The sequence below is a fragment of the Pectinophora gossypiella genome, chromosome 22 (genome assembly GCF_024362695.1).
Source record: "Pectinophora gossypiella chromosome 22, ilPecGoss1.1, whole genome shotgun sequence".
Lineage (NCBI taxonomy): Eukaryota > Metazoa > Arthropoda > Insecta > Lepidoptera > Gelechiidae > Pectinophora > Pectinophora gossypiella.
In genome coordinates, this window is record NC_065425.1 from 3406061 (window position 1) to 3431851 (window position 25791).

Here is a 25791-nt window from a genome sequence, read left to right on the forward strand (position 1 = left end):
AGGCAAGGCTGAAACCACTGCCCTATTTTTCCCTAAAAAAGTAGCATGGAAAATGCTGCACCGACAACAGCGTGGCTCTTATGATGAGCGATGGGGTAGGCAGAGATGTATATACATCAACGCCTTGTCAGTCGGAGGAGCCCGGAACGCCCAGAAGTGCGGGCACAAATCCTGGAAATCGTGCGATTTCAATTATCTTGGATTTACTTAGTCTCCAAATCATATCAAATACTACAGGGTGTTAGTGACATCGTAACGAAAACTTTGAGGGACGATTCAGACCATGATTCTCATGAATTTTCCGACAGGAATTTCCACTTGATATCAACCCAGAATCATGGTCTTAAATCATCCATCTCAGTGTTCGTTACGCTATCACTGACACCCATATGTACTTGTATATACTTGTACAGGGTGTAAGTGACATCGTAACCAATACTGAGGGGAATGATTCAGCTCATTATTCTGAGTTAGAAAAAAGGAATGAATTTAAAAAAAATGATTAGGTTTATATATAGGTGTCTTTCAGCATCCTAAACTGTGTAATATTACGTGTTATATACACCTAAAAATTACATATGTGCACTGGGTACGCATAGTATTTTATATATTAACACTTTCAAGGACAGAACGTCTACGGACGTTCCGATTCCAAGGTGTAATACTACCTATTATGAACCATCAGTGGCCCATGGTCTCTGTCCGTGAAAGGGTTAGTAAAGAAATTTTATAAAACAAAAAACAATTCCCAATTGGGATGTAGTCGAGCTTATGTTATGTTATGTAGTCCTAGTACCTCCTCCGTCCTTTCACTACTCCCAGTACTCGCCTTTCGAGTGGCTTTTAACGTATCTGTTAACTCTCCACACTCAATTGATACGCTATCGACACTGACAGTGTGTTAAGATAATATTCAATAGACTAACTCTGAACCGATGGATGTATGCTCGCCTAGTACATTATCTCCTAGTTCCTATAGATAATGGAACGATGAGTCACGCCCGTCAGTGTTAACGGGGTGAGCAGAGACAGAAGTAGGAATAGCCTACCTTCTCCTTCTATCGCGTGGGTTGCAAGGTGAACCGCCAAAGGCCCCTGACATGGCTCATGTAACGGCTACTAACTTACTTCAGTAAGCCGGACAGATCAACTTACTTTCGGACAATCAGGTGATCAGCCTGTAATGTCCTAACCAAACTAAGGATCACAAAGTGATTTTCGTGATATGTCCCCACCGGGATTTAAACCCGGGACCTCCGGATCGTGAGCCGAACGCTCAAATCACTGGACCACGGAGGCCGTTATAACCCACACTACTGTGCACAAGCCTCCCCTCAATCAGCAGTCGAGAGGCAGTCAGCAGTCTTAACACGTTTAACACTGTGTATGAACCACATATGAGACTCATACGTGGATGCCCCATAATTATGTGGGGCACATCTTTTCCTGCCTTAGTGTCTATGCACAAAAATTACAATGTGTATATCGTAAAATAACGTTGCACGTGTGGGGTTGGTATCTAATTTTCAGTTACACAGTGAACTTGTTAACATAAAGCACTCTCAGTTGGGGTAGTCCTGGGTAGTCAAAGGTACATTCAACGCAAGATGAACTAAATATATTGCGCCATTGAAACTCAAAAATATCTTTATTCATTAGGTAAAAAGTTACACTTTGAATCGTCAATGAACATGAATATAGCTTCTCACAACCTATATAGCCGAGGAAAAGTAGTTGCTAGAAAAACCTCAGCACAAGGCCCTATCTAAAAAAATTACAATTATTAAAAAAGAAAAAGAATAAGGTTGGTGGCTGACAGAGAACGCTTAGAAAAGGTTCAGTACGATCTACTCTGAACCGGCGTGCGTGTATGAAACGATTAATGGAGGAAGCAAGAGAAGTGTGTCGGGATCGAAGCAAATGGAATTCCATAGTCTCCGCTTACCCCGGTGGGAAATAGGCGTGAGTTTATATATGTATGTATCAATTATCCTGAACGGGAAAATATTCCCCAATGCCGAAATAATTAACAAAACAACTGGAGGGGAAAAATAATCATTCAATAATTATTACTATTTGATGTAGATTATGAGTTTTTCGATGGATAAGAAGGACACGTGTATATTTGATCACCGGGTGAGAGCCTTCAGCGCTCCCCATTTGTCCGGCCAAGTAGTTTGCCATCTGCGGCAAATCTACAATAAGTCACGTCAAAAAAGAAAGTTTATTTGATCAAGATATAAAATAGGACGGTTCCGTGCTTCAGAAGGTACGTTTAGCCTTTGGTCTCAGGCTACTAGCCCTAACACCTCCACGAACCCGCAGTGGAGCAGCGTGATGGAGTACGCTCCATACGCATATTGTATGTCTTTTTCATATCTCGGGCCTATGGAGGCCCGGACTTTTGGAAGGCGTGCGTGGGGCCGAATTATTAACATTTTCACAAAACAATAACTAAAAGACAAAAAGGATGTTCATCGAAATAATCATAATACACACACACGCACGCACACCCACACATACACATACAAGCATTTATAGATTTGATATTTTCTTTTTAAGAAATATTTTATGATTTAGTCTAACAATTTAAAAATAATTAAAAAAAACTTTATTTTTTATATTTTGTTATTTTTTGTTGACCATGACTTTTTGGGGGTGGAGGCCTGGAGTCCTAAAACACAGGGTATCCTAGTTTAGGCTCCAGCCTCTACAAATATTGTATTTTTGTATGTATTTATGTATCCATGTGTTTTATTATTTGTAGAGGAAATAAAGATTTTACTTACTTACTTATAATATTAAGATGGTTGTGGACGTCCTGAAATAAAAAGGGGACTCACTCAGCACAAGTCACGGCGTGAACCATGACACTGGTATTACATGGACTCTGCTGAATGAGGGAAAAACACCGTATAAACGTTGCATTTCGGTGAATGTGCTCAGGAATTGCACGAGGTGATTCCACACCTGCTCCTTTCCACCATTGGACGACACGACACTGGGAGGGGTTCCATCCACATGTGTTCGATATTCCTCCTCTTCGAACCGCTGGATTCGCCTCCTCCTTCATTATGCGAACTGCTATTGAATAGAATTCTCTTCCTTCGTTATTGTTCCCCAAAACATAATAATACGATCTACTCTGAACCGGCGTGCGTGTATGAAGCGATTGATGAATGTGGAGGAAGCAAGAGAAGTGTGTCAGGATCGAAGCAAATGGAATTCTATAGTCTCTGCTTAACCCGGTGGGAAATAGGCGTGAGTTTATGTATGTATGTATGTAAACATAATAATTTTGGGATTTTCAAGGTCAATATGCATGATTGAAGTTTGCGTGCTCTAGCTTAGACCACAAGACCAGACTGGATCGTGTACAAACGCACTCAAATTATAATATATATAGCTTCTTTTAATAAAAATAAAAACCTTCACAAAGCATTTACGTCAAACGATACCTAATACATTATCAACGGACAATGTAATAAGGTCAGGATATCAAAGACGTGTCTCTTTATCCCTTTATCTCAGATATAGCCCGAAGAATCTTTTGTGCTCTTTGATAGAGATAGTGTTACTTGGTAAGGGTTCAGTTACACAGAATCGGTTCGGCCGACTTCGGCCGTATTCACCTGTTCGGGTGTTAAAGTTTTGGTGAGATGACGAAAAAGGCTCGAACGATGAATAGTTTTCATTTAATTCGTTTAAGAAATTCTCGAATCTCCAGATTTTTAAACTTATTAATATAATAATTATATTTAAAAGTAATGTGAAACAGATAGCATTGTAGTGTATTACGATTACTCTGGTCGGACCTTTCACCTTGATTGGCTTTTCCGAGTGCTATAAACTTAAACCATCTTGATATATAAATACATATACGTATATACTTGCAGCCACTTTTTATAAGTAAAAAAATGGATAAAAGAACAAAAAATGTAAAATGGACCGTATGGTAATAGCTGATCAGCCCGTCGCTCATATTATCGTTCATCATGTCGGAAACACAACTCCTCTGGCGATTTTTACGACATGCCTTTTTTCGTTTTCTATTATTCCTACCAGTTCAGCAAAAAAATATTCAAAAAACTTACTTATAAACGTAGGTATATGTTTTTGTCATATTCACTTTAGTCTTTGATGAGAGTGGAAGAAGAGAAAGTGGTGTGTCAGGATCGCAATAAGTCGAATTCCTTGGTCTCTGCGAGCGCCAACGGAAAATAGGCGTGAGTTTTTGTGTGTACACTCAATAACGGTTCGGTCGGAAGATACGTTACGGTCGCCATCGCTACAGTGTAACACGGCCTTTATTAAGCATCACGTTAATTGACTGTAGTGTAAACAACGACTCATATTACACGTACGACAAAATATCATTCGATGTGGGTAGAACAAATAATATTATGATGAAAGGGTTAATGTAGCCACGTATCTGTTACATAATAATAATATTATAGTGATGTAGCTCTATTTGTGGTGTAATAGGTGTGGCGCAGTTTGTAAATAAAACTGTTTGGTACTGTCAGTGACGTAGACAACCTGATGATGGCATAGAACAAAGAATAATACCTATTACATATAGAACGGTAACTCCCTCCCGCACCTATTCGTATCGGGCGCCAACCTCACCCCCTCTGGGTCATACTTTAGTCTTTAATGTCTGTATGCCACTAAGGAGTAAGTAAGAGGGAGAACGCGCGTGTGATGCTCTGTCGCGGAGCCACCACCTCCAATTCAGTTGAAAACGATATAGATTACTGTACGTACCATGTACATAGTGTACGTGAAAAGATTTTATGTGTACGTGCTATAATTAGAAAGAAAACAACAAATTAAAGTGGCTTCGCTGGAGAGCATACTCCCCAGCGGAGCCACTCAGTTTGCATACTTCGAGATGTTTTCTTCCTGTAAATTGAAGTATAGTTTGATGTACGTACTACGTACATAGTGTACGTGGAAAGATTTTATGTGTACGTGCTATAATTAGAAAGAAAACAACAAATTAAAGTGGCTTCGCTGGAGAGCATACTCCCCAGCGGAGCCACTCAGTTTGCATACTTCGAGATGTTTTCTTCCTGTAAATTGTAGTATAGTTTGATGTACGTACTACGTACATAGTGTACGTGAAAAGATTTTATGTGTACGTGCTATAATTAGAAAGAAAACAACAAATTAAAGTGTATATGACGGCATGAACAAAACGTGAAGCGCTGAAGATTTTAAGAAACAATCTCCTTGCGAGAACTTTTTATCTATGCACAAACTACTAAGAGAACCTATTTCAGACGAACGTCTCTCATACAAAACAAAGAGCCTCAGAATTTAGAGTATGACACTTGATTTGACATATAAAATTATATTGCTACACGCAAAAATAATTGTGGGGTTGCCATAGTAATGATATGGCACGGCGTGGCAGTAGTGATAGCTTTAAATTATTTAGATTACTTTAAATTTTGATGACAAGGTTTGGTGACGGATCGGTACGGCACTGACAATTTATGTCAAATCTGTCATAGATACACGGCCGGAAATGTTCATACAAAAAAATTGTAACATAGCGCAAATGTACCGAGTTTAGAAAATGACAGCTACTTCACCCCTCTCCTACTTCATTTCACCCCTCTGCGATCTTCCGCCATCTTGGGACAATCTTAGGTTAGGATATAAACATAGACACAAGGGCAAGCGCTGCCCGCCCGTCGTCCTAACCAAACAAAATCCAAAATCAATCATTGTTTCATTGTAGTTTTATAAATGTAAGTGATCGAGTGAAATTTGCGTTGAATAAATTCCGTAGTTAGCCTCTCAACTAGAAAACTGTGATATCCATACAGTATGAGTGTAAGATAAGTAAGCGAAAAGACGCTATATTTCACCAGTTTCCTAAAAGTGAGCTAGGAAGAACTCTAGAAGTGCAGAAGTTACAGTGTTTGTGTGATGACAATTTGCGAAGGCTTAGGACTACTGGGAACAATTGTGTTTGCCATGCGGATTGCACAAAGACATTTTTATTAAAAACTTTCCGGGTCTCTCAAGATTAGCAGTGTTATTATAAACAAAATATTAAAGGGTACAGATGTCTCTAGATTAGAGAGTTTAGAGGAAAGTTTGCCATTAATGCAAAAAGGCATATTTAAAATAATAATAATAAAGCTCTATTTCAGAAAAAAAATCCATAAAATATAAAACAAAATTAAAAAATAAAATGTTATACAAGTAAACTGCAGTCTTTTTTTATAAACCTTGTCATCAAAATTTAAAGTAATCTAAATAATTTAAAGCTATCACGCCGTGCCATATCATTACTATGGCAACCCCACAATTATTTTTGCGTGTGGCAATATAATTTTATATGTCAAATCAAGTGTCATACTCTAAATTCTGAGGCTCTTTGTTTTGTATGAGAGACGTTCGTCTGAAATAGGTTCTCTTAGTAGTTTGTGCATAGATAAAAAGTTCTCGCAAGGAGATTGTTTCTTAAAATCTTCAGCGCTTCACGTTTTGTTCATGCCGTCATATACACTTTAATTTGTTGTTTTCTTTCTAATTATAGCACGTACACATAAAATCTTTTCACGAACACTATGTACGTAGTACGTGCATCAAACTATACTACAATTTACAGGAAGAAAACATCTCGAAGTATGCAAACTGAGTGGCTCCGCTGGGGAGTATGCTCTCCAGCGAAGCCACTTTAATTTGTTGTTTTCTTTCTAATTATAGCACGTACACATAAAATCTTTCCACGTACACTATGTACGTAGTACGTACATCAAACTATACTTCAATTTACAGGAAGAAAACATCTCGAAGTATGCAAACTGAGTGGCTCCGCTGGGGAGTATGCTCTCCAGCGAAGCCACTTTAATTTGTTGTTTTCTTTCTAATTATAGCACGTACACATAAAATCTTTTCACGTACACTATGTACATGGTACGTACAGTAATCTATATCGTTTTCAACTGAATTGGAGGTGGTGGCTCCGCGACAGAGCATCACACGCAGTGTGTCTTGCTCGCACACGGTAAGAAAGAGATATTTTTTATATGGCACCCATTCTCATTCTTCTTTGTCTATCATGTGGGTTGTGAGGTGGATTACCAACCCCATCAACCCTATTGAGGCGCCAAAGGCCCCTGACACGGCGCATATAATAATAGCAATAGTCCTACACGAACCGGGGATTCTCTTTGGGTGCACTCCCATAGTGCATACAGGAATAATCGCCGGTTGGTGTCACACCACATTTAGATTAAACTGTCTTAAGGGGCCTGTATGTATTGGCTTCGGCCCTACGCACGCCTTCGAAAAGTCCGGGACTCCATAGGCCCGAGATATGGAACGACATAGAAATAATAATAATAAAGCACACATTTACAAAACATATATGTAATGACTACTAACTTAAATCAGTTAAGTCGAGTGGATCATCTTACTAGCGGACAATCCTAATTAACTAAACTAGGGATCACGAAGTGATTTTTGTGATGTCCCCACCAGCCCGGGACCTCAGGATCGTGAGCCTAACGCTCAAACCACTGGACCACCGAGGCCGTTCCTGTTGCAATTAATCTGGCATAAATTCTGGACACTACGTGACACTACTTTACTCATTTATGATTTAAACATGAATTCAAATCTATAGACACGGATTCACTGGTTATAGCCTGAGACAGGATTCATACCGTACAGCCATGAGCAATATAATGTACCCACTTTAGGACTGTCGCACTGACATATTTGACGTTTAGTGAGACTTACAGTTCAATTTGTCAAAAAAGTTAATGTGATATGGTATCAAAATGTATACATATTAATGCTCGTGACCGTACCTCCAATGTACCTAAATGTAAGAAAATAAGATCGTTAATGAAAATTATTCCTAAGCAACGAATATTCAAGTACCCTCATGTATATTGTATATAACATTTCTGATAACACACTACACCCACACATTCAACATAACATCAATTTTCGTTTACCTTCAGCATTTATTAACTTACTCGCGAAGCGTATTATCTATAACATCCATTTGGCTGGGAGGCAAGTCAGAATTAGTATTCCATCCCTGTTCCAAAGATAAGTTAGTTATTGATTAACTGAAAAGGTAGCCGAAGCCATTTCAATGACAGCGGAAAATCGAGGGTAGATGAAAAATATGGCGACCAGAACAATATGGCTTTCACGCCTGATTAGATTTTGCCTGTTGCTTTGCTCTTACATTCCGTTCAGGCAATAGACAGGTAAAAAAGACTAGTTTATCTTGAAGTTGGTATACTTACTCAGTATGATAAACTGTGGCATATCCAAAGATAAACTCATATCCGTAATTCCTGATGGGGTGGGATTTAGAATTGGGTAATTTCCTATGTCAAAGATAAGTGACAAAAAACGTTTTCTTTTCCCATTTAACATATTTACGAATTTTAATAGTTGAGTTATTTTTATGAGATTTTGTCATGTTTTTCTATGACGTCGCTGGTTGCTTTTTCATACAAATTCGATAGTAATTTCGTATTTTGACGTTTAGTAAAAAGTAACTGATTTGACTAGTTGGAAACTATCTTATTTGCCATAACCTTAAAAAACTACCTTATTTAAACATAGAACACGTTGACGTCATAAAATCTGTATATTTCTCGAATTCCTAACATGATGGACATACTATGATAAACCCTATCTCGGACTAGTCAAATCAGTTACTTTCTCTGACTAGTCTCCGACTAGTCAAATCAGTTGCTTTTTACTTTAACTAACTATACGTTTGCGTAAGATTTGAAGTTTTATTCTTTTTTGTTCTTTAAGCTTAAAGTGAAGTTACAATAATTCTCACACCAACAAATAAAAATACAAAACAATAATAAATATTATCCTTGATGTTATAATCATAACGTGACACTCGACGGTAGCACTATCGGACTTAATAGAAAAACAACCTTGAACAACAAACAGGTGATAAAGCATTATCATTATCACTCACCTTAACAGGCGACGATGAGAGCCATAGTTGGAAGAGGTCTGACGTCACCGACGTACTTCGCGCCTCATGCCGCGGCCTTGGGGAGAGAGGACCCGATGACGTTATATTCTGCAGTACAACCACCTCATCCGCTGAAGCACATTCCTTCACGTATCGCTCCAACAACTTTGGCTTTGCCTCCAACAGCCTCTTCAGCTCTGCCAAGTCCTCGTCGCTGCAGTCGTCAGGTGTCGACCTGTCTATCACCTCTCTATACTCATCGTTCACTTCATTACTGTCGTATACGACCTTAAAGCCTAATTCTGGACTAGAACCTAAAACTGTAAGATTATTACTATCACATTCTCTGGCACTATCTAGCTCTGTTTCACAACCATTCTGATCTGTTATCTCTAAGATGGTGATCGGTGGATTATCTTTTAGCATGTTGTTGTTTTCCGGTTCGTCTAATTCATCAGGTAGTTCGTAGACTAGTCTCATCAATTCCTCGGAACGTTTAAGTTTTCGTTCGTTTATGTTCTTGTCAGTTCTGTTGCTCTCTGCGACGATTCCGTCTGGTTTTTTGGACTCAACGTCAATCGGTTCCTCGGATGTCATGGTAGTTTCAGTGGTACACGGTTTGGTGGGATCGGCACAGCAGGCGGCTCGTGTATGACATTTCTTTGCGGATTTCACTTTGGCTTTTGTACCTGGTGACAAAGAATTAAAAGTTAGTTAATGAATGAATAGTTGAATGTCCATTCATTCATTTTTATTTTCTGGAGATATCCTTAGAAAAGGTTCAATATGATCTACTCTGAACCGGCGTGCGTGTTTGAAACGACTGATGAATACACTTTGGTACCATGTCACATTAACTTTTTTGACAAATTGAACTGTAAGTCTTACTAAATGTCAAATATGTTAGTGCGACATAGTCCTAAAGTGGGTACATTATATTGCTCATGACTGTACGTATGTGTACTTCTTATATTACAACACACGCCTTGACTTCGTATTCCTTCCAATGTCCCTTTGCAAAGACAATATTACGATTCAAAAAACAACTTCCTCCTATTCCCTTCTATTCATCAAGCATACTATACACCCCTTGGGGGATCAAGGCGTGATGCTATGTTATAGAATAGAATAGAATAGAATAGAATAGAAAAAGTTTATTATAAATTATCAGTGATGTGCCGTTCACGATTCCCAGTTTGGGAACGTTCCCGTTGTAAAAACCCTTTTATAATAAGGACACTAACTGCTTTTCTTTTTCAAATTCTTCTTTCTTGTACTCTGGTCTTATCTGCCTAAAGGTTAGGTAGTAAATCTCATTTTAGATAAGTTTTGAGCTTTTTTACTGTCGGGAACATTCCCATAATGGGAATATTCCGTTCCGTTAACAGCCTCCGTGGTCTAGTGGTTAGAGCGTTAGGCTCACGATCTGGAGGTCCGGGTTCGATTCCCGATGGGGACATTGTCGAAATCACTTTGTGAGACTGTCCTTTGTTTGGTAAGGACTTTTCAGGCTTGAATCACCTGATTGTCCGAAAAAGTAAGATGATTCCGTGCTTCGGAGGGCACGTTAAGCCGTTGGTCCCGGCTATTAGCCGTAAAAACACCTCCACCAACCCGCAGTGGAGCAGCGTGGTGGAGTATGCTCCATACCCCCTCCGGTTGATTGAGGGGAGGCCTGTGCCCAGCAGTGGGACGTATATAGGCAGTTTATGGGAACGTTCCCAGGAACTAGACGTGGTTGGTGTTATGTAAAAAGTATTCCATCCATTTAGCCTATATTTGCCCGTGTGTATAAATATCTATCCACTTTACTAGTGCTGACAAGTGGTCCCAATTCAATTTGGACTTCAAAGAGCTCGTTCAGACGTCATAATATTCCACGAAGAGTATTATTTGGGCAGTACGGAATATTAGTACACATTTATGTCGCTTTTGCGTTGAGGAGCTCGGTGGCTCAGCGGTAAACGCGCTCGGTCTGCGATTGCTGAAGTTAAGCAACTTTTGCAAAGGCCGGTCATAAGATGGGTGATCACAAAAAAAAGTTTTCATCTCGAGCTCCTCCGTGCTTCGGAAGGCACGTTAAGCCGTTGGTCCCGGCTGCATTAGCAATCGTTAATAACCATCAATCCGCACTGGGCCCGCGTGATGGTTAAAGGCCCGATCTCCCTATCCATCCATAGGGAAGGCCCGTGCCCCAGCAGTGGGGACGTTAATGGGCTGATGATGATGATCGCTTTTGTTTAGTTACTTATGAGTAATTAATAGGATAGTATGGGTACGTTTTTTATTACTGTTTTTTTTAATAATTGAATAGTAATGTCAAGTTGCCGAATAAAGGCTTCAAGTGGAGTTCTAAGGCTGCCTGTCCATTGAAGCGGAGCGAGCTTGCGGAGCGGTGAAACGGATTAATATTAACCAATAGGATTGCATAAAAACTCCGCTCTGCTGCAGTGGATAGAGATTGGTTAATCCTATTGGTTAATATTTATCCCTTTTACCGCTCCGCAAGCTCGCTCCGCTTAAATGGACAGGCAGCCTTAAGTGGAATTCCGTGGCCTCTACCTACCCCAACGGGAAATAGGAATTATCTTTTAATATGTATGTGTGTATGTATGTGATTCTGATATGGTGGTGGTGGACGTTCCGAATAAAGAGACCTCAACATAACACGATTTTTTGCTCAATTTTTGTACCAGGTGCGACCCGTCAATGCACCCCATTTGCCTGGCCAAGTAGTGAATGTCACCGAAGTAAATCTACATAAAGTCTCGTCGAAAAAAAGAGTCTATTTCTGTTATGTTATGTCAAACGACAAGGTTACGAATTACGGACTCTATTAATTTATTAAGTAAGTCAAAAAAGTTTTACGAATATTAAAAGCGCCTTATAAATAGCTTGGTTGTCTAGAGGTTCCCAAAGTGTACCTCGTAGCATACCCCGGACACTTCATATACGAACATTTCAAAATTAGAACATATAAATTATAACATAAACTGTCTACATACGTCCCACTGCTGGGCACAAGCCTCCCCTCAAGCAACCGGAAGGGATATGTAGCATACTCCACCACGCTGCTCCACTGCGGGTTGTTGGAGGTGTTTTTACGGCTAATAGCCGGGACCAACGGCTTAACGTGCCCTCCGAATCACGGAATCATCTCACTTTTTCGGACAATCAAGCCCGCGAAATCCTTACCAAACAAAGGGCAGTCTCACAAAGTGATTTTGACAATATCCCCATCGGGAATCGAACCCGAACCTCCAGGTCGTGAGCCTAATGCTCTAACCACTACAACACGGAGGCTGTTATAGGTATAGTATACTGTCGCGCGCAGTTCTTGCGATTGAAGACTAAAGGAAGACCGAGCGGGGGTGAGGAAAACTTAGCTCAGCCACAGGCGGGGAACAGACGTCCAGAACAATACAATACAAATACACTTTATTGCACCAAAATAAAGAAATAACAACAACAATGCACAATGAACAATGCGAAATGTTTCTATTTGCGCGAGTTATCTAGTCCTTAGTTTACTCTTCCCTAAAAAATATTTTCAGGTTAGGTAAACGGACTTTGTAAAAAGGAAACAAAGCTAGAGAGATGATGAGAGAAAACTTTGGCAACCTCTTCAGTCAACGATGAAATTGCTAATTGATTTTCCTCTCGGGTCGCGCGAGTTTTAAAACTCTGTCACCATGGAACTGAAAGGTAAATAGATTAGATTGCCGAGAATTTGATGTCGCGTCGGTAAGTAATTTATAAAATATACTTAAATGTTTATTTATAGCTTTGTTTACTTAAAAAGAACTACAAAAATTTTTTGGTACGTAGCTATTTTGTACTGATTACAAGGTCATAAATTCATATGAGAAAGTTTCTGATGATCGCCATACTTTTGAATGAAAAATTTTCCAGGCCAAGTTCTGCAAATAAATATGGATGGCGCTGCCTAACTCGTGATAATTACATATAATTTCATTGCTCCAGTACCTACATAATTATTCAAAAATATAATTTAATTCCAAAGGCATATTAAAAAAATAAATGTTGCTTGATTATATTTGGATCAGACTTGTGTAGAATTATGTTATTACGTCATCATTTTACACGCAAAAAAGAAAGACAAAGATGTCTGGAATCCATGAAATCGGAAGGCTAAACATAGGCAAAATTAATATAAAGCCAGCTATAGTTTTATTAGCAAACTAGCTTTTGCCCGCGACTTCGTCCGCGTGGCGTGTTATATAAGAGAGAGATCTTTGTGTGTGTGGGAGTGCATATCAAATTTCAAGCATCTAACTTATGCAGTTTAGATTTTTTCATACAATTTTTTTCCCAATAACTCCCATTTTTCAAAATACAGCCAAAAATAAACTTTATATTTACTAAGGTATGCATGCATGCTAGATTGAATCAATTGATTGAATTGATTTTTTTTAATTGATTGTTCATTGAGTTTTAATTTTAATACACACTTCCTCTCTTCCCTTCAACGTTGCTGTGCCCTACAGGGTCCATGTTTTAGTTCCTATGCCTATGTAACACCCCATTGTACCACATGGAATGCAATAAATAATTTAATTGAATTGAATTGAAAACATCTATCTTACGCGGTTTCGATTTTTTCTTACAAATGTTTTTTTCCCGCTAACTCCCGTTTCCGTGGGAATTTTGCAATATCCTGTTGCAACTAAGGTTTAAGTTAACTAAGGTACCTGCATGCCAAATTTCAAGCGTCTAACTTAAGCGATTTAGATTTTTCATACAAAAGGATTTTCCCGCTAATTTCCGTTCCCGTGGGAATTCCGGGAATTCCTTTCTTAGTGCACCTCTACGGTACCTAAGCTATGTCCCTTCCAAATTTCAAATGCCTACATTTAGCCGTTCAGGCTATGCGTTGATATGTCAGTCACTGAGTCAGTCAGTTTCTCCTTTTATTTAGATTTGATTTTTTCATACAAATGTTTTTTCCCGCTAACTACCGTTCCCGTGGGAATTTTGTAATATCCTGTTGCAACTAAGCTTTAAGTTTACTAAAGTACCTGCATGACAAATTTCAAACGTCTAACTTGAGTGGTTTAGATTTTTCATACAAAAGGATTTTCCCGCTAATTCCCGTTCTCGTGAGAATTTCGGGAATTCCTTTCTTAGTGCACCTCCACGGTACCTAAGGTATCTGCATGCTAAATTTCAAATGTCTAACTTGAGTGGTTTAGATTTTTCATACAAAAGGTATTTCCCGCTAATTCCCGTTCCCGTGAGAATTTTGGGAATTCCTTTCTTAGTGCACCTCTACGGTACCTATGGTACCTGCATGCCAAATTTCAAACGTCTAACTTGAGTGGTTTAGATTTTTCATACAAAAGGATTTTCCCGCTAATTCCCGTTCCCGTGGGAATTTCGGGAATTCCTTTCTTAGTACACCTCTACGGTATCTAAGGTACCTGCATGACAAATTTCAAACATCTAACTTGAATGGTTTAGATTTTTCATACAAAAATATTTTTCCGCTAATTCCCGTTCCCGTGGGAATTTCGGGAATTCCTTTCTTAGTGCACCTCTACGTTATCTAAGGTACCTGCATGCCAAATTTCAAAAGTCTAACTTGAGTGGTTTAGATTTTTCATACAAAAGGATTTTCCCGCTAATTCCCGTTCCCGTAGGAATTTCGGGAATTCCTTTCTTAGTGCACCTCTACGGTATCTAAGGTACCTGCATGCCAAATTTCAAACGTCTAACTTGAGTGGTTTAGATTTTTCATACAAAAGGATTTCCCTTCACTACTCTGCTCCTATTGATTGTAGCGTGATGAAAAGTATACTATGACCTGTCCAGGAGTGTGAAGAATAATTGTACCAAGTTTCATTAAAATCCGTCCAGTAGTTTTTGTTTCTATAAGGAACATACAGACAGACAGACAGACAGACAGACAGACAGACAGACAGACAGACAAAAATTTTACTGATTGCATTTTTGGCATCAGTATCGATCACTTATCACCCCCTGATAGTTATTTTGAAAAAATATTTAATGTACAGAATTGACCTCTCTACAGATTTATTATAAGTATAGATGTGGCCTGGAATGTCATCATTCAATGCACGACGCGCTGGGTCTTCAAACATTGGTGACAATATCTTCTTATTTGATTTAAAAATAAAAATGTTGATAATATACACATAACAAACGGTTCAGATTATTTTAAATTGAAATCTCTACCAGCAGACCGGTAAAGAGACGATATTTATCGCTATCTAATATAAAAGCAAAGCAAAAATATCCAAAAATCTTTTATCTTCTTGCAAATATCCAATTAGAACTCACGTAACATACGACACATTCATCATTCATAACTGGATATTTGCAAAATGACAAGAGATTATAGGATATTTTTGCATTTACTGTTCACCCCTAAAGACTTTTCCTAACATACTCTCCCACAAATCCTAATCCCCAACCATCCCCAACATTTCACTTTCCGCAAGTCGTTATGCCCTAAGGGATATTCTGTTAATTCTTCATCGCCTGGGAAAATTGTTTCTTTACTTAACGTTGCGAGGGTACGAGCCGTTGGTTATTTCTTCCTTTTAGCACCTTTTAGTGCTAATAGAGTTATAATAACGTTGCAGTGCCGTGGCAGCCCAGTTGGTAGAACGCTTGCCTCTCACTTTGAGGTCGCAGGTTCGAATCCAGCACAGGCCTAAACCAATGATTGTCGAATTTGTTTCCGAATTCATGTTTGGATCAATTCTCAGCGGTGAAGTAAAACATCGTGAGGAAACCCACATTCCCGAGAAACGTATTTTCGGAGGTGTGTAACCGAGCCTGTATTGGGCTGGTTTTCCCTTCGATTGGAAAGTGAGACAGGCAGTCGCTTCTGTAAAAAACCGGACCTGTCAAATCTTCAGGTTAGGTAAGCGGATCATGTGAAAAACGAGATAATGCCAGGGGGGTGATGAGAGTTATAATTTACAAGTCAGTCGATTACATAAGATTACTAAATCTTTTAAGGGGCAATGTATACGTTTTTACAATAAGATTCCCATTGACATTCAGAATTTGCCTTTCAACTGCTTTAAGACAGTACTTAAACAAAAACTTTCCAAAAAAGGTTATTATAAAGTTAGTGATTATTTAGAAGATATGAATGCATGGGATTAACTGTCTGAGAACTGATATTAGGCAGCTAAATTACTCAATTGTATATCAATATTTTATGTTTATTTTTATTTTTTCAAAGAACGTCTAGGGCCCTGTGCCGAGGTTTTTCTTGCAGCCTCTTTTCCCCGGCTATACAGGTTGTGAGAAGCTGCAGTAGTTTTAGGCGGATGAGACGTTCGTTATGTAAAAATTGACGATTCAAAGTGTAACTATGTTACCTACTGAATAAAGATATTTTTAAATTTTGAATTTTTTGAATAATAACGTCGCCCATGCTATATGAAGACGTATTTAAATTAAGTACTTATATAATACCCGTTATACATAATATACATAAGGTCACATTTATTTCCCGTGGGCATAGTATAGTAGCATATTTTAAATTTGTCAGAAAATAAATGTAAAGCTCATGTGAATCTTACTTTATGTAAAAAAGCTTATTCTAAGATTAATGATTACCTAAATGATAAAAATGTCTTGTATTGAATGTATTCCTCTAGTTATTAAATAACTTGTAATGTACCCTAATTAATTTAATAGATGTAGGAAGGGACTTCGTCGTCTTCAATTAAAACACTCTTAATTAATTCGTCTTTTTATTTTAATCGCACCCACGCTACACACCTTCACAATTCGCCATCTTATCATATATATATAAAAAAAAGTAAAACCACTTCTGCTTCCTATTTCTGTCTTTCTCACTCTCTCATACTTTCTCGCTCCAAACGTTCCTTTTCATGCATCATACCTTTCCATTCCCACATAGATGTGTTGCTGTTGCAGTTTCTTGACATTTCTTCTCCTCAGCCATAACACCTTGCGAAATGATGTAAATTCAAAAATGTTACATTGACCTTCAACAAGTTTATCCGTGATAATTACGGTGGATAAATGATTCTGATTTCTGATTCCGCTTGCTACGATTCTGCCACACTACTTTCGCTTCTAATCTAACACTCTCATCAAACACTTCACGCATGCTCATCGGTTTTGAGTATTCTTGACTTGGCTATTCGTTAAAACGTCCTGGATGCATCGCGGTATGCTCATTATCTAACAAAATAAAAAAATATCTAAGATAATAAAGATAAAAATAAATTATTTATTATAAAAGGACGCTACAATAACAATTCAAAAACTTCAGACTTAAACATAATTATATTTTTGCCTTGCAGGTTATAATTACATTACAAAACGACCTTTTAATATTATTATCGCGGTCCGTGGGTCGTAAAGTTTGAAAACGAGTGAAGTTCAAAGTTGACATAACATACATGAAGAAGAAATAAATAAAGACACCGTATTTATGTATTACTACTATTTTGAATAAAATTTCATTTTAAGGAAATGGGGAAAAGTGAACAAAAAGTTCACTAATGGACCAAAATGTTCACTAATCCCCATTGATGGGGATTTCTAATGGGGATTTGTGGAATAATCCAAACTCACCGGGGAAAGCAGAGACTGTGGAATTCCATTAGCTTCGCTCCTGACATACTTCTCTTGCTTCCTCCACACTCATCAATAGGTTCAGAGTAGATCGTATTGAACCTTTTCTAGGGACATCTCTAATGTGGTCAATGTACAGACTTGAAACTTACACAAAATGACATTTAAAAAGGAAAAACAATGATGCTGGTCGGAATGACTATTACGGTGGCAGTGCACGTCCTCAATAAATGGATCTCACTCAGCATAAGCCGCGGTGTGACCCACGAAGCTGGTATTCTGTGGAACCAGCCGAGTGAGGCACGGACACAGCGTCCCATTATAATGTTAATAACGAGATTTCTCATGAAATAAATGTGAGATAAGTAAGAGGCTGAATGTTGATTTTTGAACGCAGTCTAATAGAGAAAAGATGGATGACTGAGTTCAAATAAACGAAGTGATCGATTGAGAGGGGTGATTTTGAAAAGTAAGGTGAAAGCCGAGGTGAAATAGTATTTACTATCTGCGTATAAATTCTGGTGTGTTAAAGCGAACAACGTGCATTACAAGAAAAATAAATAAAAACAACTATTATATTGAAGAGTGACATATTTTATGCTTTTTACATTTTATACAAAAGTATTTTTTTCGTTAAATAGCCGATTAAACTAAGGGCTTTAGCTACCCTGTGATAAGAGGATCTCCTTGCTTTTTGCGCTGCATGTAATAATGCATTATGACGACCTTTTAATATACTACTGCGGAGCTCCGTGGGTCATAAAATTTGCGGACGAGTGGAGTGCAAAGTTGAAATATGAACTATTTGCTCACACTTGTATGGCGCAACCAACCTCTTCCTTCTATTCCGTGGATATTAACGACATAGGGGTGGGATCCCAGCCCTTGTATTTCGACTATAACAAGAGCAACTGGTTGATTTATTGAGGGTAAAGTAACAAGCAACTCATACCCATAATCCCATTGCCCTACAGATATAAGTCACCAGAAAACGAGTAGATAAACTTGATATTAAAATCCTGAACTTACGAACGGACGGTTGAAAGGTCGATAGGAGGTTGGGAGCTCGTTCCATCTTAGGCCTCGTCAATGTCTTCGAGCAAGTCTGGGGCCAAAAGCAAACCCATCAAAAGTAAAACAAAAAATATATACATTACTATAGATTACTTTGACGTTTTGTAAAGAATATTTGTATGATTTGACTAAGAGTGTAAACTAGCCCGTTTATTAAACGAGGATTTTGACGTTACGAAACATCAGGCATTCGAAGCCAAGTAAATGAGCCGACTAACAACCCTCTGATCGTCGCCTAAGAACCGACATTAAATATAATTCCACCGTAAATAACACCCATTTTGATACAGCCCAGCGAAATAACTGTCTTTGAACCGCCAACATCTGAAGCTAAAGGAAAATTTACATCGATTATACAGAGTGTTACCGTAACGAAAACTTTTAAGTATAATTCAGACCATGTTTCTGACTTGATATCAAGTTACATTTTCCGTTACAAGGGTATGGTAATTGAAGTAAAAATAATAATTCCATTTGATATCAACTCATAATCACGGTCTGAATCATTCTATAGTATAGTATGTACATGTATGTACTTGTACGGGATGTAGTGACATCGTAAGGAATACTGACGAGGATGATTCAGCCCATGATGAGAATTAATATCAAGTTGAGTTTTCCATTGAAAATAATTTAAAAAATACAAAAAAATAATTAATAATGCGACGGAAAATTCCACTTGACATTAATTCAGAATGATGAGCTGAATTAAGACCGGTCATAGGATGGGTGACCACAAAAAAAAGTTTTCATCTCTAGCTCCTCCGTGCTTCGGAAGGCACGTTAAGCCGTTGGTCCCGGCTGCATTAGCAGTCGTTAATAACCATCAATCCGCACTGGGCCCGCGTGATGGTTAAAGGCCCGATCTCCCTATCCATCCATAGGGTAGGCCCGTGCCCCAGCAGTGGGGACGTTAATGGGCTGATGATGGTGGTGATGGTGAGCTGAATCATCTCCTTCAGTATTCGTTACGGTGTCACTAACACCCTGTATTGGACTACACAACATTATCTTAACCGGAGGGTTCTTTAACAAGAAATAAAAGTTTATAAACTAAAACCTGACTACGGAAAAAATACGCTCTAAAAAGTATGAAACAAGAAAAAAAGTATATTTCTCTGAAATTCTTCCGAATAGGATGTTTAGGTGATAGCCGTGATCATCTTCCTTGGTAAGCAAACTCTTAGGATAGGACCAAACCTAGGACCGTCTTATAGAGTGATTCTGTGTCAGACGACTCTCCACGGGACCTCGAACCGAGGGCCTCCGAGGAATTACACAATAACTCATTAGTACAAGTTTGGTTTTGTGGATGGAACCGACTTCCCAGTTGAAAAGCAAGCCAATGGTATAGAGTCGTGGTTCTTTTCTGCTCCCAATTTTCTTTGAAGTTCGTCAATTATATATTTGACGACTCAATAATATCAAAAAAGGTTAGGTTAGGTTTATTGAAAATTAACTCTTTAAAAGTCCCTTTTGATGTTATTGAAATGTTTAAAGTTTAGATCGAAAAGCACCTGATGTTGAAGGCAAGGAAATTACAATCATTCTTTTGAAGATTTGATATTAAAATACTTGTTTTGGCTTGGTTTCTGAATCACTGAACTCGACTTTGTGAGTTTGAATCACACACACATACTTCACATTTATGAAACAAATAATAGAGAAGGTGCAGGTCGTGTCGTATTAGCAGCTGAAGGATTTGGCGGGAAGAAGAGAGGAATGACGATAACTCTACCGACAAGAGCGCAGCTCTTAAATAAAGAGAGAGAGAGAGAGAGAGAGAGAGTTTGAATTCATGTTTGCATCATAGTGTTATCACGTGGTTTCCAGGATTTGTGCCCGATTAATGGCAATGGCTTGCCCCTTACATGGGACTTAAACCCCACCCCGGATACTTCATACAAAATACCTTGTTTTACACAGACACTGCACATTGACGTTATCTTGTACGGTCACGAGCATTAATATGTATACACTTTGGTACCATGTCACATTAACTTTTTTGACAAATTGAACTGTAAGTCTCACTAAATGTCAAATATGTTAGTGCGACAGAGTCCTAAAGAGGGTACATTATATTGCTCATGACTGTACGTATCGTTTTCTCTATTCTATGCCGCAACTAAGCAGCTGTTCCTCTACTCCCAGACCACATAATCAGACGGGGGAAGAGGAGGGGGGGGGGGGGCAGAAGGGGGAAGAGAACGACAGTATTAATGAATGTACGTCCGTGCTAAACCGAAACAGCCTTAACGACCTTGTAGAATAAACGATCTCGAGAAAATTTCGGTTAACATCCTTGAATCGGCCTAACCTAACGAGTTTACTAAATGTTATTACTTTAAGGATACGCGTCCTTTGCTTCAAACTATGAACATTAGTCTTAAAACTAACTAAACTAGAACTTAATTAGAAATTTTAGTTCGTTACTTGAACCAATCTGAATATACGAGTCTTCAAGTTGCCAGGATATTTGAGAAGTAAATGAATTAGTTAAGATGAAACTGCGCTTGGAACTGATAGGAAAATTAGTCGAATTAGTTGAAAATTACTTAATATACAGATTTGTAATTTGACAGGTTACAATGTGGATGAAGCAAGAAAAATGTATCAGGATCGAAGCAAATGGAATTCATAGCATAGTCTCTGCTTACCCCGGTGGGAAATAGGCGTGAGTTTATGTATGTATATATGTCATCATTCCCCTAACATCATGCCGTTTTTCACAGGGTCCGCTTACCTAACCAGAAGATTTGACAGTTCCGGTTTTTTACAGAAGCGACTGCCTGTCTGACCTTCCAACCCGCGAAGGGAAAACCAGCCCAATACAGGTTAGGTCACATTAGGTTAACAACCTCCGAAAATGCATTTCTCGGGAATGTAGATTTCCTCACGATATTTTCCTTCACCGCTGAGCACGTGATAATCATTTATGATTCAAACATGAATTCGAAAACAAATTCGACAATCATTGGTTTAGTCCTGTGCTGAATTTGACCCTGCGACCTCAAAGTGAGAGTGAGTGTTAAATGTTAAATAATGTAAAAAACAATCAGGACCTTATCAACCATGGTCAACGCCACGGAATAGAAAAAAGAGGTTGGAAGGCCCAAGTGAGCGCGAAACGCGCGCCATACAAGTATGAGCAAATATTTCATACATCAACTTTGCACACCACTCGTCCACAAACTTTACGACGCACGGAGCTCCGCGATAGTATACTAAAAGGTCGTCTTGTGCATTATAACCTCCAGAAAACTAAAAACTAAGTGCTTAAAATTCCTTAAAAATTGGCACTCGGTTATAAGTAAGTAATAGTTATAAAAGTAGTGAACCAGTGTGGAGCGCCGGTAAAACACTCACGCAGTCAATCGTGTGGTCACTACCATCTGACATACTGCCTTGTAGATCAACGAACTGATGGAGACGCAACGAGCCTAGAATCTTCCAAGGATAAAACGTTAGCGGACTCTCTTTTGCTTTCTAGACTATTTAATAATAATAATAACCCGGTCCCCTAACCCAATAGCCTAGTTTCCTTTGTTCCCATAATCTGCAATAGTCAATCAATCAATCAATAATAGTCCTACACTACACGAACCGGTTTTAGTCTAAAGTACTACAAATGAAATTAATTGAATTAAATCGTGGTTTTGTTAAAGAAAACACATCTGAATTACTTTTTTCAAAAAAGCGCTTACGATGTTTTCATTATTTTGCGACGATATGGAAACTCAAGATTATATCTTTAATTTATTTATTTATTATCTTTAATTTAATTTATGATTTTTGAATGTATGCGAACCTGTAGGTTTGCTTAGATGGACCGATGAAAGATTTCAAGATTGCAATGAAGGAGAGACACAGTCTACGAGATATTCCGGTCTCTCATATGCAATGCGATTCGAAAACTTTATCTACCTAACCTAAACTTAACCTAACCTAACTTAAACTAAACTTTATCTAACTCTAAGTTAGTTAAACTACCACTACTACTACTAACTTAAGGTTAGTTAAATTATTGCAAAAGCAATGGCTTTTGTGAGGAATGCCTCACTGAGGGCGCGAAATGTTTCTATGTGCGTTAATCAGTTCGTCACACAACGCAGCCCGTGTGTAGGGAACCGTAAGCAACACAGGACAATAAAGCAATTGCCGGATAGTTGTCGGTTACGCAATGACGACTCGGATAGCGAAAGTGTTATAGCCGACGCGTTAGGACTAATTCTACTCACTACTCACTTCATGTTCTACTAGAATAGATGTTTTGGAGCTAACGTCTAAACTTGGCTATAAATAATACATAAACAATTTGTACCCGGTTAATGGCTGTGGGCTCACCCTTTATTACACGAAACCTCGATATAGCTGGCGAGAAGCGTATTTTTTTACAGCTTCAAGGGACCACGGAAATAGGTAGATATTAATTTCAACTTGATACCTCAAAAAGGGTGGCGGATAGACGGACGGACAGCAAAGTGATCTTATAAGGGTTCCGTTTTTCTTTTTGAAGTTCGGAATCCTAAACCGGCGCGTGTATGAAACGATTGATGAATGTGGAGGAAGCTAGCTAGAGATGTAAGTTAGGATCGTAGCAAATGGAATTCCATAGACTCTGGTTACCCCGGTGCGAAATAGGCAGAGGTTTATGTATGTTACGTGTGAACGGCCTCCGTGGTTGACCGTTGTGCTCACAATCCGGAGGTCCCGGGTTCGAATCCCGGTGGGAACAAATCACAAAAATCACTTTGTGATCCCTAGTTTGGCTAGGACGTTACAGGCAGATCACCTGATTGTCCAAAAGTAAGATAATCCGTGCTTCGAAAGGTACGTTAAACCGTTGGTCCCGGTTATTACTTACTGATGTAAGTATGTAGTCATTACATGAGTCATGTCAGGGGCCTATGGCGGTTCAATAATAACCATGACACCAGGGTTGATGGGGTTTGTAATCCACCTCACAACCCACACCATGTGTATATGGAACTCTAAAAATGGTAGTCCAAAAATATTCGTAACAATCCAAACAACAATCAAACCAAGAGGGCCCTATAAGGAAGTTTTTATCAACAACTTATCATTTGTATTCCTCTACCTGACTTCCCCTATTGTCATCGTATCAAGAAACGAGTTTTCCTGTAAATGGAAAAATCAACTGAATCGAAAACTGGAATTGGAGGTAAACGTAAATAACTTGTTTATATTTAGAAGGGATTTTGAGGAAAATACAAGGAAAAAAGTAATAAATCACAACTATAATATGCTATACATAGAGGAGCTCGGTGGCGCAGCGGTAAACGCGCTCGGTCTGCGATTGTTGAAGTTAAGCAACTTTCGCAAAGGCCGGTCATAGGATGGGTGACCACAAAAAAAGAGTTTTCATCTCGAGCTCCTCCGTGCTTCGGACGGCACGTTAAGCCGTTGGTCCCGGCTGCATTAGCAGTCGTTAATAACCACCAATCCGCACTGGGCCCGCGAGGTGGTTTAAGGCCCGATCTCCCTATCCATCCATAGGGAAGGCCCGTGCCCCAGCAGTGGGGACATTAATGGGCTGATGATGATGATCGCGACGTTCTCTCCCGCAACGTGTTAAGTGGAATTTATAAAGAAGTTATAATTCAGGACTAACTTTATAACGAAGTAAGACTACTTACAATGTTTAGTAAGTACTTAGGATTCATAGTCGGTCCATTCTATTATTTTTCATATTAACTTTGTTACTTTCGTCATAACGCTTAGTTAGAAGTCTGTTTAGGTTATTTGAAGGTCGTCTGAGCTTAGTGGATTATTAAGTACTTTATAGAATACTGAAGAAGATCTAAAATACACTTTTCAGCCAACCAAAGAGAATGTAATTACTACGGTTACAGGTGACTTTTGTAGACACCTCGCGCAAGTTTGATACTCAGTTAAGGCATTTTTTAGTAGATAGGTAAGAACCTACAAGACAAGACAAGACCGACAAGAGCGCAGCTCTTAAATAAAGAGAGAGAGGTAAGAACCTATTTCCCTGCCGATCCCCCGCCTATTTAAGCCGTGGTAGCCCAGTTGGTAAAACGCTTACCTCTCACTTTGAGGTCGCAGGTTCGAATAGAGCACAGGCCTAAACCAATAATTGTCGAATTTGTTTTCGAGTTCATGTTCATATCATGAATGACTATCACGTGCTCATCGGTGAAGGAAACCCACATTCCCGAGAAATGCATTTTGAGGTATTAGACCTAACTTGTACTGGGAAAATAAGGCCACTCGCCGTAAAGAGAGTCGCCGTAGCGCGGGTCGCCGTTCGGAAAGTCGCTGTCAACGCTACAATTCGGTTTTCCTTTCGCGGGTTGGAAGGTCAGACAGGCAGTCGCTTTTGTAAAAAACCGGATCTGTCAAATCTTCCGGTTAGGTAAGCGAATCCTGCGAAAAACGGGATAATGCTAGGGAGATGATGAGGTAAGAACCTATTTGATACAATTTTGTCGATTTGATAGTCATATTTTATATGGAAGATTTTCGGTTATTTTTAAACCGACAGCCTTCCTACTCGAAGGGACTACCAGCCCAATTACAAATTGGGTTATATGCCTCTCAAAACACATTTTCTCGGGCAATATTTATTATTATGGTTTATAAACAATATATGTACCAAGAATAACATCAGGCGTTTCCATGGTAGCCAATCGCCTTATCTCATGCAATATCTATGACGGAAGCATCCACTTACCATTTAATACCATTGTCTTAATCTACACTCCGGAGAATTGTGTCAAGACTGTATCTATTGCAAACAAAGATATCGTGTCGAGTCGTCAGTATTGGAGGACAAACCAGCTATAACTCTTTAAAAAATGAGTAATTTACATTGATAATGATGCTGATTCCAGTATACCCCATCTATTCTATTCTATTTTCTTTGTTTGTGGCTGCATCGTTCAGAACCGATGATTCTGCCAACGTCAAGGTTCAAGAGAAAATACTTATTTTATTTATTTATTATTATTAAGCCTTAAGTAACACTAGTATAAATGCAATGTCCTGTAAAATTGCATAAGCAATTTGTCTGCAGGATCACAGTCTCACATGGTTAAATTACAAAAATTAAGAAAGAAATAGGTATGTGCTAAATTAAATCTAAT

General features: G+C 38.7%; 1 protein-coding gene across 2 annotated transcripts in view; it reads right to left on the reverse strand.

Annotated features, from left to right (window-relative positions):
* Nucleotides 1-25791, reverse strand: part of LOC126377003 (cGMP-specific 3',5'-cyclic phosphodiesterase-like) — a 171478-nt gene that overhangs the window by 88228 nt on the left and 57459 nt on the right. For both annotated transcript variants that reach the window (XM_050024579.1, XM_050024580.1), the window contains exon 3: nucleotides 8984-9672. In XM_050024579.1, the coding sequence (XP_049880536.1) occupies nucleotides 8984-9580 (597 nt within the window). In that variant the 5' untranslated portion in view covers nucleotides 9581-9672. The remainder of the gene's footprint in view (nucleotides 1-8983; nucleotides 9673-25791) is intronic.